Source organism: Dermacentor andersoni, chromosome 10 (genome assembly GCF_023375885.2).
Source record: "Dermacentor andersoni chromosome 10, qqDerAnde1_hic_scaffold, whole genome shotgun sequence".
In the NCBI taxonomy this organism is placed as follows: Eukaryota; Metazoa; Arthropoda; class Arachnida; order Ixodida; family Ixodidae; genus Dermacentor; species Dermacentor andersoni.
In genome coordinates, this window is record NC_092823.1 from 45012795 (window position 1) to 45030816 (window position 18022).

Here is an 18022-nt window from a genome sequence, read left to right on the forward strand (position 1 = left end):
TAATGAATGAGAGACCTTTGAGTACCCAGAAAAATAACAAGACCGTACGAAAGAATGGTTCCCTAATTGGCTCATACTTCCAGGGAAATCATCAGATGCTCGATGGGATATGACGCAAGCAAAACGGCGCATTGCTTCTGGCCCATCCAAATAAGTGCCTGCTGATTTCCCTAAAGGACCGTACGATACTTAACATGCCCGAACCAGTGCCCACTTTCGCACCTCCTTTTATGTAGTTTATGGATATGTTTCAATGCAGGATCACTTCTATTACAGAAGCCTGCTGCGAAAACGAAAAAAAGGAGGTTCCTACGAAATAGCGCGAGCAATGCAAAGGCAGAATAAAATGCAAAATTTATACATGTACATCTAGGCACTGATTTGCAATTATATATATATATATATATATATATATATATATATATATATATATATATATATATATATATATATATATATATATATGTATATATACTTTCGTTTACACCATTAAATCGGATGCCAGCTACATTTGCAATGTGTATTTGAACCACATACTGGCACCCCAGCGCCTAATATGTCCTGCCACATTTTAGTCCCCGTCGGCAGCGTTCTACGCCTACTGCTTGTAAGCAAACAATTGAAACATTGAAGCAAAGTGCTTTTGCATTCCTGTATTATACTTGACAAAAATGTAAGTTGCCACACGAAATCTGGGTAATATCAGCACAAAGGTATACTTACATATTTATCTAACCAACACTCGCATGTTGACATTAGAACGCGAAATATTTATTGGTTTCATTCATTTACTTAACTTTTTTTAATTAGCCATTTCTGCCACTGAGGGTGTCGGCTTGCTCCTATAGCCAATCTTCCACAATGGGTACGCCCCGTTCTGTATTGCAGGCACAGAATTGTTAAACGTTGCTCGATATGTGTCGTACTTTTTTGTACATGCACATGTCATCCCCTTTCCTTCCCGAGAAGCGTCACACATCGGCTTCATCTTTTGGTCATATCTGCATGTACTTCTCGCACTGTGCATCCGCCTGACTCGGCGTTCGCGTTTCGGCGTCGGTTGTGACCCGTGGAGCGCATAAACTTCATGTTTGTTCGAGAAATGAACGTTACGTTTGTGGTGGACAAACATAAACACTGCTTGTGATTTCGCGTTGCATGCGAGGAAAGTAAATGAAATAATACGCATAACCGTTGGCTGTAAATCATTTACTTAGCCGCTTCGCTTTTCGTACACGCATTCTACCATGTGCATTTTACCTTCATTTTCTTGAGATATTTTAACTTCCTTTCCTCATTTAGTTGAACAACTTTGGCGCATATACCCAGCATGCAACAGTGTCTTACCATGGAGAGAAAATTTCTTTCTAAAGCGTCATTCGCTTGTGCTATTGAATTGTTTTAGGAAAACAATATGTTCGCACTGGTTATGCACCCAGTAAATTTTTTCTGAGAATCCTCATCAAAATGTTGCAGAAATTCTCTTTGGCAATATATATATATTTAGCTTCTTGCCCCCCCCCCCCCCTCAAAATAATATGCGCTTCGAAGATTTGTGGCCAAAAACATGCACCTGTCATGTCTGCTCTTTCCTCTTTTTGCCCGCATGTTTATTATTCATTTTGCGCTCCAAGCCAAGTATGCAGTCTCAAAAACTCGCTCAAATTCTATCTCTTAAAGGCATAAATTCTGCTTGTATGAAATTTATAAGTAGTAAAAAATGTTTTTGTAAGTACAAAACAGTGATTGTGTTGCGGATCAAAAATCAGATGACCTCTTAACAATACAGCTCATCAAAACATGGTATTGTAAAAGCGATAGATGAGTAGCAGCTGTAAAATAAAACTGCATATCCAACGCACTTCTAGCAATAAACGTTAAAAGAGCTTCTTTGATGCGTCGTAGGAAGTATAAATCAAGGAAGGTACAGACATACAGAAATGATAAATGAAATATACAAATAAAGATGCACACTGCGCTTTGGAAATTACGCAGACGAAATATACATGTTGGTGTCCACGCCACGCAAAACGTTCGTGAAGCCATTAAAGCATGCCTTGATGCATATTTTATTTCCATGTGTAAAGCTGTTTATTTTAAATTAAATAATGCGTAATCTGATTTATTGGTTAGGCGGCGCACATGTCACAAAGTTAGTCCCACGCACGCGCAGCCACATAATTATGTTTGAATTTCTTTAGGCGTTCTATGCTCTTATGTCAGACTATCAAGCGCCCATTACCAAGAACTGTCCAGATTTGAGCACATGCCCTTTCATCTAAGGATGAGGTAGGGGAAATATTAAACAAATGCGGAATCGAAGAAACAATTTCTGGTAATGCTCTATTCCATGAACACGTCTGTGTGCGGTAGACATACCTACTAGTCGACATTACCTGTACAACTTTTATGTCGTGATGTTATGTTTGAATAGGCAGAATAAAGTAGAATAAAGTCACGCTCACAGCCACAACCTCGTTGGTAAAAATTCCCTACCGCATATATCACCATTATTTTCTGCGTGGCGAAGTTGTTTGACCTCCTGATTATTGTCTCGTTTAGGTCATTCTCATAAAGTTGGTATTCTGTCATGCAGGAATATTGTTTTTTCTCCCGTCATTCTTTGAACACATGGATCCAAAGAGTGGAACAATTGTCCTGCACACATTGCTGCCAGAGTAAACCACCATAATTTCAAGACTTGTTTGGCTAGTATTTCATAACGCAGCCACTTACGCAGTACACCAATTTTATTTGTTCTTTTGCCAATTATCTGCCTATGCAATTTTTAGCCAACATTGCATACTGAGAAACATTTGATGAACATTGCTTTATTGCTCCTTCGTTATTTTTCTTTGTGCTGTTTAACCACGCCCCACTGCGATGCCTGTGGCCCTTAGGGTAAACTAAAGAGGTATCTGGGCGACGGATATACCTATGAGCACACATAAGTGCTCACATTGGGACATATCTGAAAAAAAAATGCTGGTGGCGTTGAATAAAAGCACCTTACTCAACGCGCGTGTTCATTGTCGTGTGACGCGGAACTCGATGCCTGAGGTGATGTTAATTGTTTCTATATCGTGAGCAGAAGCAAGTCTATGTTTTTTTTATATTGTCCTGGCCTGCTTCTTTTAAAACATGTCCCGCAATACTCCAGGCATCATAAAGCCCTTCTTTATCTTGATGTTTCACAATTTGTGCGAAAAGAGAGGGAAGAAACAAACTATGCAAATCAAGCACACATCATTCAATCTAATTGAAGCAAGTCTTAAGCAAAGTGCTTATATTTTTCTACAAGTAACACCGATGGGCATAATTTCATTTACTTTCATTCTGTGGGACATGTAACCTTAAGAAATGTTTACGTTTACCCTCCACAACACTACAAGATTATTGCGATGCGATTTTCATGCTTTTGCGCTGCATCGTTCACAAGCTACGCTGAAATTCGAACACCTGCGCAGGTCGATGTACAATGTGAGACGTTTACGAAGCGATATGATTTGTGAATATTCGCCGTGACACGACGATGGACAGAAGAGTGCGACACAAATATGTACCACAGTTAAGCAATTTATTCCTTGTGACGCAATTGAGTTCACCAATTCTGGAGACTCGGCCACGAATAGGCCCACGTATAGTGGCACCTACCAAATGGCTAGATTGAAGAAAATCACGAAAATCGGTGTCTGTTGAATATAATGCACTGCCATTAAGACGTTGGTGGGAGTTCCTGTTACCCGTGGCCAGGCAATATTTGCTTAGGATTTATTTATGAAATCACGTTTCATACAAAGGTGCGTTATTGGCAATACTTTATGGGTGATGCTATGTCAAATGTTTGCCTTGCTAAATTCAGTAAGCGATCTACTGGAAATTATATTATTTCAAAGTTATGTCGCGCACTACGTTGCCATTTTTCGTTGTCTCGTTGCTGCCTTATTATGTTTTCGGTGCGCCGAGTGATAGTGTTAAAAATGGTATTTTAATGAACTATGAGCTGGCTATAGGCTGCTAAACTTTACAAAACTAGAACAATTACTGGCCTTCCTAGTAAAAGAGTGAGCTATTCATTCAGACCCATTCGTCTAGAATTATTTGGGATAACGCCAATTTTGTTCATATTACCAAAACGGTCTAGCCCCTTGACTCCCTCTAATACAAAAACATAAAACAGAACAATTACAGTTCATCTTCCAGGTCACACTTTTCTTAGTGGAATTTGCACTTGCAAAACATTTCTATCACAAGATCTATTACAGAATACTACAATATAGTCACGTATTTCTCGTACTTTCATATTACTTCTTAGTGCGGACTTATCTGCAATGATTATATATATTCCTTGGCGTTTTTGTTGTACTTGTCTTGTAGAAACCATGTCACCAGATTATAATTGTCAGCTGCTGATGTAAATGCCCTACAATAACAAATCGAAAAGATGAAAGAATACCACACCACTTCGAGTCCATTGTCTTCAGATACCATAACAGAAGAGAAAGTACGAAGGTCATGGTACAGGTCTTCTTCTAGCACTTCGCCATCATGCTGTATGAAAAAAACAAATACACCACCAAAGTTTGTCATCAAGCACTTACCAGCGCGAAAGTTCGGTGCAGGAAAAAACCATTAATACAGCAATACACAGCACATTGGGACATGCAAAGGCAAAGTTATTCTATTGCATCAACTGCACAAGTGACCCCTCAATGAAACTGTGCTACTGCTCAATATTCCTAGTCGGATAAACAGTGTCAAGACGACAACGGCCGCTTCTGGTGTAGAGTGTTCTTGAAGATTTCTGCATTTTATTTATGAAAGCATAGAAACTTTTTTCTGTGCTGTCAGAAGCCCTTTGCATGGGCATTAAAATGTACTGATTGCATAGTTTTGGAAAGCAACAGTCATAAGTGTCCACTGCACAATAACTAAGATTCGAATAGAGAATCTTTGAAATAAGAATGAACCCGAAATAGCGAATGAACAGAAGCTCTGAGCATAGAAGTAAATATAGAATACAGTAAACTCTCAGTTGTACGAATGTCGGTTTATCGAATATTTCAGAATAACGAACTTTTTAAAGATCCCCGGCAGTTTTCTTGTAGATTCTATGCAAAAATGTTTCACTTAAACGAATTTCGGAACAGCCAATATTTCAGTTTAACAAACTCGCTCAGAGGACCAAGGCTTATTTTTACGTTATTCTTACGATTGGCAATGCAACGTCGCTGGCGCTACAGCGCCCCTGGGGCAAAGTGGCGGCGCGGAAAACGAACGGCAACGACGCATGGCCTCCGAAATCGCCCGCACAAAACGAGCAAGCATGTAATCTCGGAGGCCGTGAACAAAGTAACATCGACAAGCCAGTTTCAAGTCCTATAACTCTAGCTGACGTTGTAGAGTACATTGGAAAGTTGAGAGACTTTGTGTCTAAACAGCAAGCTGTGCCAGAAGAAGTGTACAGAAACATTGACTCTTTGGGCAGTTCTGTTACTTCCTGTGCTCTAAAAGTACAAGTGCACAAGCAGATTACCAAGTTTTTTCTAAGTGAGAAAAGCAGCATTATAACTGTTATGAACCTTGTAGTTGTTGATATGTACAAATTTCATTTCACATATTTCTAACACTGTGGATGCCATGTCTTTTGCTCCACGAATTGCACTTTAAATTTTTGACTCTGTATGCCATGTCTTATGTTGATCTAATGAATATTCAGTTTAGTGAACTTTCAGTTAAGTGAACTATTTCCTTCGGTCCCTTGAAATTCACCCAAGTGAGAGTTCACTGTATTTTGTTATTTCTAGGAAAGTGAAATAACTTTTCGTTCGACCCATTTGCTGATGGATGAGGTTTACACGGACTTATTTGAGATGTGTCTAATAGAGAACGTAATCCCAGGGAAAGCTTAGGGGGAATTACTTAAGTTTTCAGAAAAACTTCAAAGTAATAAAAACATGGTAAATGAATGCGAATTAAAAGATGACTAGCGAACGGTGGGAGTGACACCCTGAACAGCTGCCTCTACCCTACGCGACACTGGCTGTCACTCCCAAGGCCACTTCAATAGTAGACCTGCACAAATATTCAAGAAAGTTTCCGACAGCACTGTCGCCTCCAAAGAGCAATTACCAGAGCATCGCACGCGTAATGCCGAAGATGTAGATATGGCTCCCATATCTAGCGGTCACCTTCTCGTCGACATTCATTTCCTTTTTCTCATTATTTCTACGTGCCAAATAAAACCGCAAATCTTTCCTGTAGGCTTTCCTTAGCTTCAGTGTCCGTTAGCATTATAATGGAAGTAATCATGGTGCATTAGTGTACGTTAGTTTACAGTATGGATGGTTTACGGTGAGACCAGTGTATTACATCTCCTTTGCGCATTACTTCTCATTGAGAAAAACATTTTTCGCTATTCTGTTGGTAACGCCGAAATTGTTTCAAGTGCATAAAAAAGGAAGGAAAGCTAAGCACTTGAATTTTGCCCGCAGTAAGAATACTTCTTCAACAATTTAACGCACTTAAGCAAAAGAATATTATTGCATGGAATAGCATGGGATACCGTATCAAATGAGCAACTCTCAATGAAAACATTAATGCGTTAGGATTCGTAGGGTACTTGGCGCACCTTCCCGGGTATACTTATGCATATATATGGGGATCTATGTATGTTTGTACCTAAACATATTCCCGCCTGCCTATGTCATTACCTCGCGCTTCGAGCTGCTGTGCTAAGGTAACAGGGTTTAAAACCAACTATCAGAGAGAGAGAATATACCTCTTTCATAAGTAAATGTAGCTTCGGAGAGGCGCCCTTATTCCATGAATGCCTTGAGCACGGGCCGCGTCTTGGGCCCTCGCAATCAGTCGTTGCTCATCCTCGCTCGAGGTCGGAACTGACGAAGGCTTTCTCCCAAAACACGTTGGTGTGATAAGGGTTTGGAGGGTTTAGTAGTGCCTGTCTGCAATCACCTGCTGCATGCCTAAAGCCTTGGCCCTCCGCAACGGAGACAAGTGTGTAAGGGCTATGAGAAGATTGCTGGTTGGTTGGGGGAATGAATTGACTTGTATAGCTCTGGGGAATCTCTCCTGCTCTCTTAGTGACTTGTGTGGGAAAGGGTATGTTCTGCGGGTTAGCTTATAATCCGTGATGTCTTGGTATGAGACTAATGGGTGCATGCGGTCGGACTCGGATTCCTAGGCGTCGGCTTCGTGGGTCAAATCTCGAGCCAGGAGGTTGGTGCCCTCATTGCCATAAATACCGTGGTGAGCTGACGCCCAGGATTACCGCGAGTGGTCTTGTTGGCGGATCTTGATTGATGATTTTGAACGTGTTGGTGTGAATTCTGCCACTGGCGAAGCTGTGACACTCCTGTTTAGAGTCGCACACTATTACTTCGACCTCTGCTTGGGAGAATGCGAGGAATATGGCTGCTTCCTCGGGTTGAAGCAGATTGTTTATGGGCAGTGAAATGCTACCCCAATGTTCTTTGTTCCTGATTACGGTGGCTGCTGTGAATGCGCGTCTGGGGTGAGACACCGCATTATTCTATGCTATAGATGTTCGATTCCAGTATTTCTTGTTTACGGCCCGGGCCTCCCTTTGCTGCGAGTGGTGCACTGGGTGGATGTTGGGAGGCAAGAAAGGCACGGTGATGTTTCTCCCGATGGCACAGCGTAAGCTAACAGTCTGAGGCGGTGGATGGCTCAGTGGGGCAGAGAGCCCCAGGTGTGAGAGGATAGACCTCCCCGTTTCCGTGTCCACCATCCATGTCGCTGGATGTGCCTCGATCAGCTCCTCGGCTATATTGTGCCTTCCAAGCAGCGGGTGTAGTACCAAGCAGGAACAGGCATTCTATGAACTTACTTATCAAGCGATCCGTCACTTGCTTATAAGCCTTTCTCATATTTGTGTCAAATTTCTTGATTTCCGTCGCGTTAAGTTCTGCATGCTTAAACCTGTCCGCCTACCGCATGAGTCTTCTCTTGGTTGCTTTTCGCCGGATCATGCGGGTAACATGGGCTGTTGTATTCTCCAGCTTGTTGATTTTTACTGTCTTGGTGTGGTGAGGCTGAAAAAAGAAACATTCTCAGTATCTTCACGTTTTGAGACAGTACGATGGTGTACTGCACATTGATAGTGGGCGAGTCGGGTGCGTGCTTCCTTCCTGGTGAGACTAGGAGTTGCTCCGAGTGTTCGGGGGCGGAGCTGAGGCCACATGACTTGGCATAGTTGCTCACCACATGTGCCGCTTCTTTCTAGCGACTCTCCGTTGCGTCGCTTGACGCTGTGGGCGACCAGGTGGTAACGTCGTCCGCGTATAGGCCATGCTTACGTGCACTCCAAGTTGGTCAGATGCGGACCCGTAATGCGACATTGGAGTCACTGAGTATGAGGCAATGTGTAATTACATGCCGCACTTCAACGAACTTATTTCAAGCCGACATGCGGGACCGGGTTGGTACCGGTGTTCGCGAAGAAAGTCTTTGACGCCGACGTGGAGTACTGGGTATGGATGGGCCTCTCGGTCTGTGTTGCTTTCCAATGAAGCACTTTGATGCCAAATCGGGTCACTGGGTATGTGTAAGTATGTGTGAGCCGCTCTCAAAGAACGTATTTGCCGCGAACTGCGGCAACCAGAAATGGGCCGCTGTACAATCACGAAAAAGATCCTTTTAATTTCTTCAATGCCGAACGGAATTGAACCACGTCGAAAGGCTTCCTCACGATCAGCTATGCGTTGCTTTACCAGCCTGTGTCGCTAATGTACTAGGTATGTGGTGCTTTTCAACGAAGCGTATGAACAATTCTCAGCGTTCTTAGATGCAGGCGTGCCAAACTTATCGTCTTGAAGGCCATTCGCGGACTCCTCGGCAATGCCACCAGATGGCACGGCGGGTGCAGAAAGAAGCGCGACAGAGGAGACTGCTTGCCAAATTGTGTGTTTCTCAGCCTCGCACGAACCGGCGCGCCATACACTTCGCAGGCCACAGACAGGGTTCGCGATGGCAGAAAGACGAATTCAGATGCATTTTTCAGACTCTTTTTGGCGGTGACAATATACATTGCTGGTATATTGATTCAATGCTAACGCATTGCCGTCGACAGTTGTCGTGAGGAGGGTTTTGCCACAAGTTTTTCGTGAATAACTGCTGCACTTCGTACAAGTAGCACTACGATCGCCATAAGCTAGTTTAGTTTACCATTCCAGCAATCGTCGAGCTGAACACATTGGGTCGGGTAAATTTTAGTTCAACTGATGCCAACCTTAGCGTGGCTATTCTTACAGCAATCCTTACAGTAACAACGCAGGTTACCCTTAAGATTTCCGTGTACTTTAGCAGATTTAAAAATATATGTTAGAGTATATATTTCCATGTACTCTTTTCAACTTCTGTAAGTCAATTTTTTTAACAAATACCCTTTACGCTTTCTAAGGAATATAGTGAATGAGGAGCCTACACGTTGGGATGAATTTTGCTTTTTTGCGCATGTAAGCCTTGTCATGGTCCATGAGCCACCCGCTCTTTATGTGTAGGTGTACCTTGCAGTAATTAATCTGCACGTCTCACCAGGTACTGCGCAATTCATTCATGCCTGAAGCACTGACAAACGCGATGAACCGACTTACTTACGTTACCTCTAACTCTTTCTTAGGCTTTATTTTGAACATATCTAGATGGTATTTTGTGGAAGACGTTGATAAAAGGCACCTTCACTACATACCGCGCGAAGTAATTTATTTCTGTTACCGAACTGTTTGCTCACCTTCCGCAACATTGCCTACCAAGTATCAAGCGGATTATAATTTGTTCGTAGTTCCATGGGTTACCCAGTCTTTTCAGACCGGGATAAAGACACGCTGCTTCCTTCAGTGTAGCGCGCGTGCGGCCCCGGACATCTAAGGGCATCACAGACCTGTTACTGGTCTGTTTCGTGCAGCTAGGAGCCGCTTGTCCCTCTAAGAAGGTTGCAAGGTGCTGGGAACCCCGCGCCTATGTAATAGGCTAGAGTCTCGTTCGTTATCGGAATTAACCAGACAAATCGCTCCACCAACTAAGAATGGCCATGCACCACCGTCCACCGAATCAAGAAAGAGCTCTCAATCTGTAAAACCTCCCAGTGTCCGGGCCGGGTAAGTTTTCCCGTGTTGAGTCAAATTAAGCCACAGGCTCCACTCGTGATGGTGCCCTTCCGTCAATTCCTTTAAGTTTCAGCTTTGCAACCATACTTCCCCCGGAATCCAAACACTTTGGTCTCCCAGAAGCTGCCCGCCTTGTCATTTGAGTAACTCAGGCGGATCGCTGGTTAGGGTGTACTAGACGCGAAACAACAGAAAAAAAGAAGCAGCTGAGAGCATGTCACTCACCCCGAAGTTTGATTAAAGCGGATATTTCGGATTATTTTTAAAGGTGCTAGCTAGCACAAATAAGTTTACACACCTACACCTGACATCAAAAAGCGAATAAATTGCCAAAACAGCTGCATATTCAAAAATAATATCAAAAGGATTAACTTTCACTGCTGTGCATGGTCGCATACGCATCGGTAATTCAAATGCTGTGTTGGTTACTTTTTTAATTACTATGCCTCCATTCCATCACATGTCAATGTGTGTTTGCGTTTTCCGAGTACGCGCATGGTAGAAAGACTGGAGTTGCTCATGCAAGAGTTACAGTGCAAGTGCAGCAGTCTTTTTCTTCGTAGATAGATTTTGCTTTCTTGTAGCGAGCAGCAGGAGTCCCCGACGAACGGGGTAGAAATGGCGGTCTCGAACCGAGGGGCGCGTTGAGAGGAGGCCCTGCTCAGCCACTGCCTCGGTGATCAACTGTGGGCCGTCCGGCACGCCGAGGAAGCCGCCCGAGTCCAAGGACTCGAGGCCGTTACCTAGGCTGCGTTGCTTATGGCCCCACCCCGCCCAAATGGCCCGACATTTGCACTAAAGTTTTTTCTAACACTCTTGCACTCTCGACAATATAGTGGCCCGTTAGGCTGTTTGAATCTTAGCGTAAGTGAGCGAGACTTGGGGATTATTTGCCAGTTGTGCTGGCAGCATAGGGCATTGCGTGTTTTTCCACATAGGAACAGTCTTCTGCATTATCAAAACACGTTAGCAAGCCAGCTTCCGGGTGCTCAAAAAACAACGGGCACTTCCTACTACTAAGACACCCTCTTCAGGCTTGGAGCCATATTGTGCACATGAGAGACAACTTGCAGCCTCTTTTTCTTACAATCGCGGCGTGACTTTCTGCGTACCCTCTATTTATTTTTCAGCCAGTATAAGGATAACAGACGAGCGGTACGCGGAAGAACATAGTCATGTGGCCTGATCGATCAAACTTTCATGCATCACGCGACATTAGGATCGCACTGACCCGGCCTCAAGATGCACGGACGTTACATGCAAATTGACCAGTTTAGCCTGAAGCAAGTCAAACGGCAAAAGTCTTCGCGAGCGTGGACAGTATGCACAGCGCAGCAAATGTGTCGCTTAGAAAGTCAGGCGCGTGTGCTTCCTTGATATGACCAATCACAGTTCTTATGACCTGAGCGTGACTTTCTCTGAGCGACGTATCTGTTTCGCATAATGTCAGCGATCACGGGAAAAAAAAAATTGCAATTTGAATCACCTCCCAATGAAATGTCCACGAACGTTACAGCCTCCTCGTTTCTTTCGGTGGCGTTAAAGAAAATATTTCTTGTCACGTGATGCACAAAAAAACTTTACTCATCAGATCACGGGGCTACCTGCAGCCAGAAACTCTCACTCTGCCATAGTTTCATTAGTTAAAACTTTCTGGAAAAAAAATATGAGTAAGAAAAATTTCAAGCCGGCCGTGAAAATAGACGGCCTCCAGTCGTTCCGTATCTGCACATCCTTGCTCACAAAGTGAAGAATAGAGCTAACAGGTAAAATTTACCTACTGCTTTCCTGGCACAAAAGAAACTGGCGTGATCGTTTGCGTACTTTCGAAACTACGGAAGCATTGTTTGGGTGAGAAAGTGCGCCAGGCAATAAAGTGTGCTTGCAATTGGCGTTAACTACGAATTCCGTTCACTGGCAGTATGCTATATTTTGCCCAAACACGCTGCTATGTTATAGACCGAGACAGTGAACACGAGCATTGCTGAACGTTTGTTCATGCACTGTGTTTGGATCGCGTGTGATCCAAGTCATCCTAACATGTGTAAAATTGGTCAACCTAAGAGGCATAGGCACGTGAATTTAAAGGAGCATGCAGCACCAAATGCGAAGCAGGCATTTGAATTAGCCGTGTTCCTGCCACTCTGGATAACATCAAGCTCATGAGTTCAGTCTTATGGGACAATAAGCACGAGCTTTGCGAAATTCAATTAGGCTGCTATTCGGCATAATTGTGGTGCCGAAATGCGTTTGCCCGCGTAGAACCTTGCATTTAAGAGAAGTAATTTCTGCTCTGATGTAACTTAGCTATGAAGGACTCCGTCCTGTCCAGAGCTTTCTTAACATCAATTCATGTCTTTTCATTACAGCTAGATGGCCGCTGTAATCGTTTACCGTGGCGTCTCATAAGCAGCACGAAATTCAGACTTCCAGAGAATCAAATGCGTTCAGCCATCGGTACACTCATCATCCTCGTGTAAACATTGCAGGATGGATGGTTGTATCAGTGATCTTTATTTACCCATGTGTTTTCTATGCGTACAAATGTCCTAATGTTACCATACCATCACACCACCAAATCTTGTGCCGCCTTTAGCTGCACTTTCTTTTCCTCCGCACCTACCATTTTACTATACCATACCATCACAAGGGTTATAAGTCAATAAAAGGCCAAAAAGAACGAAAGGAACTCCCGCTTGCTTTGTCATCCTTGCCGCTCTTTTTCAGCCTCTGAAAGGGTACTCAGAAAATGGATGGGTCCAGCATTAGCCCTCCTCCTCGAATACAATGCATCAAGTAACAATGACGTAATTTTTATTACGGGGTGCGGCACTGGCCACCTCAGCGTACGGACGAGAGCGTTTAATTCTTCCCGAGATACAAACACTGGTTGCTATTCGTAGCAAGCTGGATGCCTTTTTACCTACACCTACAACACCCCCTTTCTTCTCGTTTATTACATAACGATCGAGGGTCTCGAACCCGGCAACATTGATGCCTTCAGGTAGCATGTGTGGGTTTATTGACCAGTTGCCTTCACCCAAAAAGATCACGTTCTTGTGACGCCTGCGGCAGAAAGGACGTTCCACGTCCGCCGCCAAGGTCTGTGAGTGGTGGCGCTGGCTAACACTCCCAGGGTGCTACTAGGACACATAAATACCCAAGAAAGTGGATGGGGAAACGATGCCGCGGTAGCTCAATTGGTAGAGCATGGCACGCGAAATGCAAATGTTGTGGGATCGTTCCCCACCTGCGGCAAATTGATTTTTCATCCACTTTCATGTCCATTAATTTATCATTTCTTTATTTCATTTAATAAGCACAAGTAATTTCCCCTATATTGTCCTTGGTGTCAGCGTTTTTTGACTTTTTATGATATGAGAAATAAAAATCGGGCCCCTCGGTTATCCCCCTTTCTACAGCTTTAAAACGCAACTTAAGAAGAGGTCTGGATAGAGAGCAGCACCAAGCATGCTGAACTCTCTTAATCAGGGGCCGTACTCACAAAAGACCGTCTTATGCTAAACAAAAAATTTCGTAAGAGCAGGTGCTAGGCTATCGGAATGTCGGATGCTTTGCGAATTTGGTCGCAGTATTTTCTGATATTCATCGGGAAAACAATGAGCAATGAAGAATTTAGTGAAGAGGATACCAGTATTTAGAAATCTGAAAAGCTAAGAACAATCAAAGGCGCATTCGCTTTGCAGCTCTTTATGGTAGTAGAATTGTAGATGTGTTGAGTTTGTGACGGGAACAATCGCTATGCTCTAAATTATGTTCCGAATACGGTTTTAATTCTGTCCATTTCGTTCTGTAAAGAAAGGTAGAAGTTGAGAAATCCCTGATATTTGCAAAATCATATCATAGAATAACGTCCTGAACTTACATAAGTGTGCTTCATGATGCGATCTTCGTAAGTTCTGAGGAGAAAGTTCTTGCTTAAAACAGAACTCTTTTCTAGGGTCAATGTAAGATCTTCGTTAATTCTCAGCACCTTAGCTCCATTGTCGCTCCGACTTTCTAATAACTTTGGAAATACCACGCTTTCTCGCCCAGTAACTGAAAAGAAAATATAGCGAAGGGTAAGGCTATGTGGGTCCGGCACCAAACAGGAAGGATTAGACAGATACGACCGATAAACTTGAAAACTAGTTTAAAATTTTGATAGCATACATATACCCTAACAGTATGAATATCGTTATTACTTTCATATTACCAGTCACCAGAGACTCAATGAGACTGTCCGTTATTTTAACTCTTCTCTCCCTAAAGCAGACCATATGCAAATAAGGCCAATGAGAAAAATTCAGCGTTTTAATACACTGCAAATTTTGTGTTGAATCTATGCGCACTCATACATTATCAGCACCGCGTATTTACTTGCTCATACCAAATTACTGGATGCTAGTTTCAGTGTGACTGATAATTTTTATTGGTAGGGGTTAAAAAAGAGACAGAAAATTATTATATACCCGTATAAATAGAATATATGTTGGACAAGCGAGTACTTATTTACACTTCTGCTGGCGCACGCCGTAACATAGGCATTTAATACTGGGTTTATGATATGACATAACCGTATACAAAATATATTGAAACCATTTATTTCGTAACTAGCTTTGGTTCAAAAAGACCAATATTTCATGAAAAAGAATGCCGAGGTCAACACCTCGGCACCCGAACGGCGTGAAAATGCGAGGATATGCAGACGATGCTTCAGTCCCTCAACTAATCATGAAAGTAAGTTAAATTGCATATAGGAGATTTAAAGCCCAGCGCCTAATTTATACTCACGTGTCGCACATTCCGTTTCACGGGGATGCAGAAAAATATGAAGTAATAATTGTAATACAATCGTCATGCTCCGTTGTATAGACAGGAATATGAGCACCATTTGAGTGCCGGCGGAACATAGAAGTAGCAAGGTGATATCTAAGCGGGCTTGTCATCTAGCGGCACATGCTATTTCATTGATATTTAAGAGCTCTGAAATGTTTCGCCGTATTCGTACATCGGGCCCTTTAAATGGTGCCGAAGTGCACTTTTCGTATATGTATTGGGTATTCAACTGTGTCTGCTTACAAAATATGCCTCCCCACGTACGTCACGAACAGCAGAGGGCATATCTCTGCTTGACGCATGCGGTGGGTCGAAACGACTTACAGCAGGCCTTCTCCCTAAGTGAAATTTAAGTGTTTCTCCGTAATATCTGAAAATTTGTAGATCTCCTTATACGCGTTTTTGGTTGCGTGTTTTACTTGCATTTTACGCTGGCGCGGTCGCCCCCTTTTCTTTCTTTTTTTTTAATATATATGTGTGCCAGACCACTCGTATGACCCCTGTCTTGCATAGCTATGAAGAGAAGATTTTGTTTCATTGGGCATTCAGCAATTCTTGTTTCATTGGCGTAATCCTGCAGAAATCAGAGACGTTAACCAGCACATCTGCAGGTATATAGTATAGGTGGACGGCAAGTTTGCCTGAAAAAAGCTGTAATTGCTGGAGTTCGACGAAGAGCACCACTCGGCCGCAAGCCATTTGCATCATTGCCCTTGCGTCGACGGTAACAGTTAAACTTGTCACCAACAACTACGAAAAGCGGCAAATGAAACTGAGGAAGCTGTTTGCCTTTAAAGCAAATAATTTACTGCGTAACCCGTACTTTCACCATTCTTATTAGATGTTCTTAGTCCGAACAAGGATCTCGGGAAAAAGAAGAATGGAAAGGCGTGTCAGTGAGATTCCTTGCGTCCGTGAGTAACATATATTTGCGCGTTGGAGCTGGGATCGTAAGAGACCGACGGGGAGTAGTGGGTCGTCCGCTTCTCTTATTGAACTCTGACCTCTCATAAGGGGTGAAAATGTTTTGGTTCACTTAATGTCGATCACATATTTCTTTCTACGACGCAAAAATGAAAACTACCAATTGCTGTCACTTCCTGGATATATTCGACATTTTTTTTTCTTGCATGAAATTCCGTGATTCTTGTCTCACTACAACATGAGTAAGTCAAATGCTGGCGAAAGGCTATGGGATACGCCAAAAAAGCGAAGAATTCAATGAGTTGGTGTAGCTGCACGCCAATCCTACAGTGCACCAGCCCACGAATCCTAACTACGTCACAGGTAGTGACAACTCAATATGATGGTTTGGATAACGGAACCTTGAACTCAGTAGAGCAAAAAAGCACGTATGAAGCGTTTCATGTAGTCAAACTTTATCATACCATATTTCATCCGTGACTAGAAAAAAAGGCAACCACTTGCTTTGCTTTCTATCGTTGGGGGTGATCCTATAAGGTTATGAATGTTACATTTCTTGCTTATTGATGAAGATTTCACTACTACAGTAAAGCTGAGCTGACAATGATCTTATCGCGACGATGAGCAAGTTTACATTGTGCAGTGCCTAAAGTATCACAGAAATTGGGCTGGCGTCAGCGTACATCAGTTTGCCAGTTACGCGGTGTTTTGTATTCCTTTCATATAATGAATGTATATTGAGCACTGTTGTTTAATCTCAGACGCGTCTTTCCTGCAGCCCAGTAGCTCTACAACTTTCTTTCCATGTCGCACGAACGCGCTAAGCTTTTCCCCTCGTTACTCATTCCGCTCACTCTAAAGCTGCTGGCCTGAATGGCGTGTCGCGCCTTTGAGCTGGGCGCTACGAAGAACAGGGGCAAGCTGCTTATTCGCTCACCAAAGTATCATAATATTAACATTTTTTAAATATGTAACTCTAGGGCAAACACTATTTAGCATTGAGAGCGAGAAATCGAAAGTGCAGACTTTTTGGATGGTGTTGGCGTTATATTTTCGCAAACACCTTACACCCAGTGACACCTTTCAGGGCCAAAATTTTCAATCTGTTGCATTTTATAGGCGTATCTATATCACTGGTTGCGGATTTTTCAGGCGGTTGGTGACCCTTGCGACGTGGCTGACAGGCAGCCGTTGCAGGTATCTGGCTTTATCTGAGAGAAGAACGGTGATTTGTGGGCTCAGGAATAGTGACTTAGGGCACTTGCGACCGAATGCCCTGGCACTACAGAGCTCACCTGATTAAATTCCTGGGCAAGTGCAAACGTTCAATAGTTAATCATCGAACAAGAAGGAGGTGGTTAGGTTGTATTGCGGTGTGATTTTTTTTCTTTCAATTTCAGAGCTGGAGGCGCTCGCCTGGCGCGCCTGGCGTATTTCTGCGTCGCCGCACATGCTGAGGGTATCACGTTTGTATATCTTACCCTAAAATAAAAATCTCTTCCTGACAAATAAAGTGTCTTTATATACACACTCATATTAAATATATATATATATATATATATATATATATATATATATATACGCGAAATGCGAAGGTTGTGGGTTCGGTTCCCACCTGCGGCAAGTTGTTTTTTCATCCACTTTAAGTTCCATTTAAGGCAGTTTGTCGTGTGCGTATCATGGCTACGCACGCTTATATCGCATTCCGTTTCTCTACCACGGGTGCGCTTTAAAACCACGGCGCTGCAGTTTTTGCTTTTCTCTTCTTTCTTCTTCTCCACCCTTAAACTGGCTCTCTTCACTGTACTACACGCAGAGACAAAGAAACAGCGCGCGCATGCGATCCCATAGATGAGATGAATATATATATATATATATATATAGAGAGAGAGAGAAAACTATCAGTCATAGCTCTCGTAGTATAGCCCTCTGGGCCGTTTCCTTTTTTTTTCGAAAGTAGTCCTATTAGGGTTATTATAATTACACGAAGGTATTTCGCCCTCACCAGCAGCAGTCCTTGGTATAGTTATTCTGGCGGCTAGCTTCCCACGCTATGCGTGCCGCCATCGCACCTGGTTAAGCTTTTCCTAGACGCTGGAGTTAGGCTTTGT

At 43.1% G+C, this 18022-nt stretch overlaps 1 protein-coding gene across 2 annotated transcripts in view; it reads right to left on the bottom strand.

The window, feature by feature from the left end:
- LOC126543105 (uncharacterized) overlaps nucleotides 1-15793 on the bottom strand; it is an 84297-nt gene extending 68504 nt beyond the window's left edge. Inside the window, exons 1-3 of one of the 2 annotated variants that reach the window (XM_055062235.2) lie at nucleotides 14943-15793; nucleotides 14035-14207; nucleotides 4462-4551 (exon numbers count right to left, since the gene is read on the bottom strand). In XM_055062235.2, coding sequence (XP_054918210.1) covers nucleotides 4462-4551; nucleotides 14035-14207; nucleotides 14943-15042 — 363 coding nt within the window. In that variant the 5' untranslated portion in view covers nucleotides 15043-15793. Of the gene's footprint in view, nucleotides 1-4461; nucleotides 4552-14034; nucleotides 14208-14942 lie in introns of those variants that run through there. The other variant, XM_055062236.2, reaches the window with a different exon arrangement.
- Between the last annotated feature and the right edge of the window lie 2229 nt (nucleotides 15794-18022).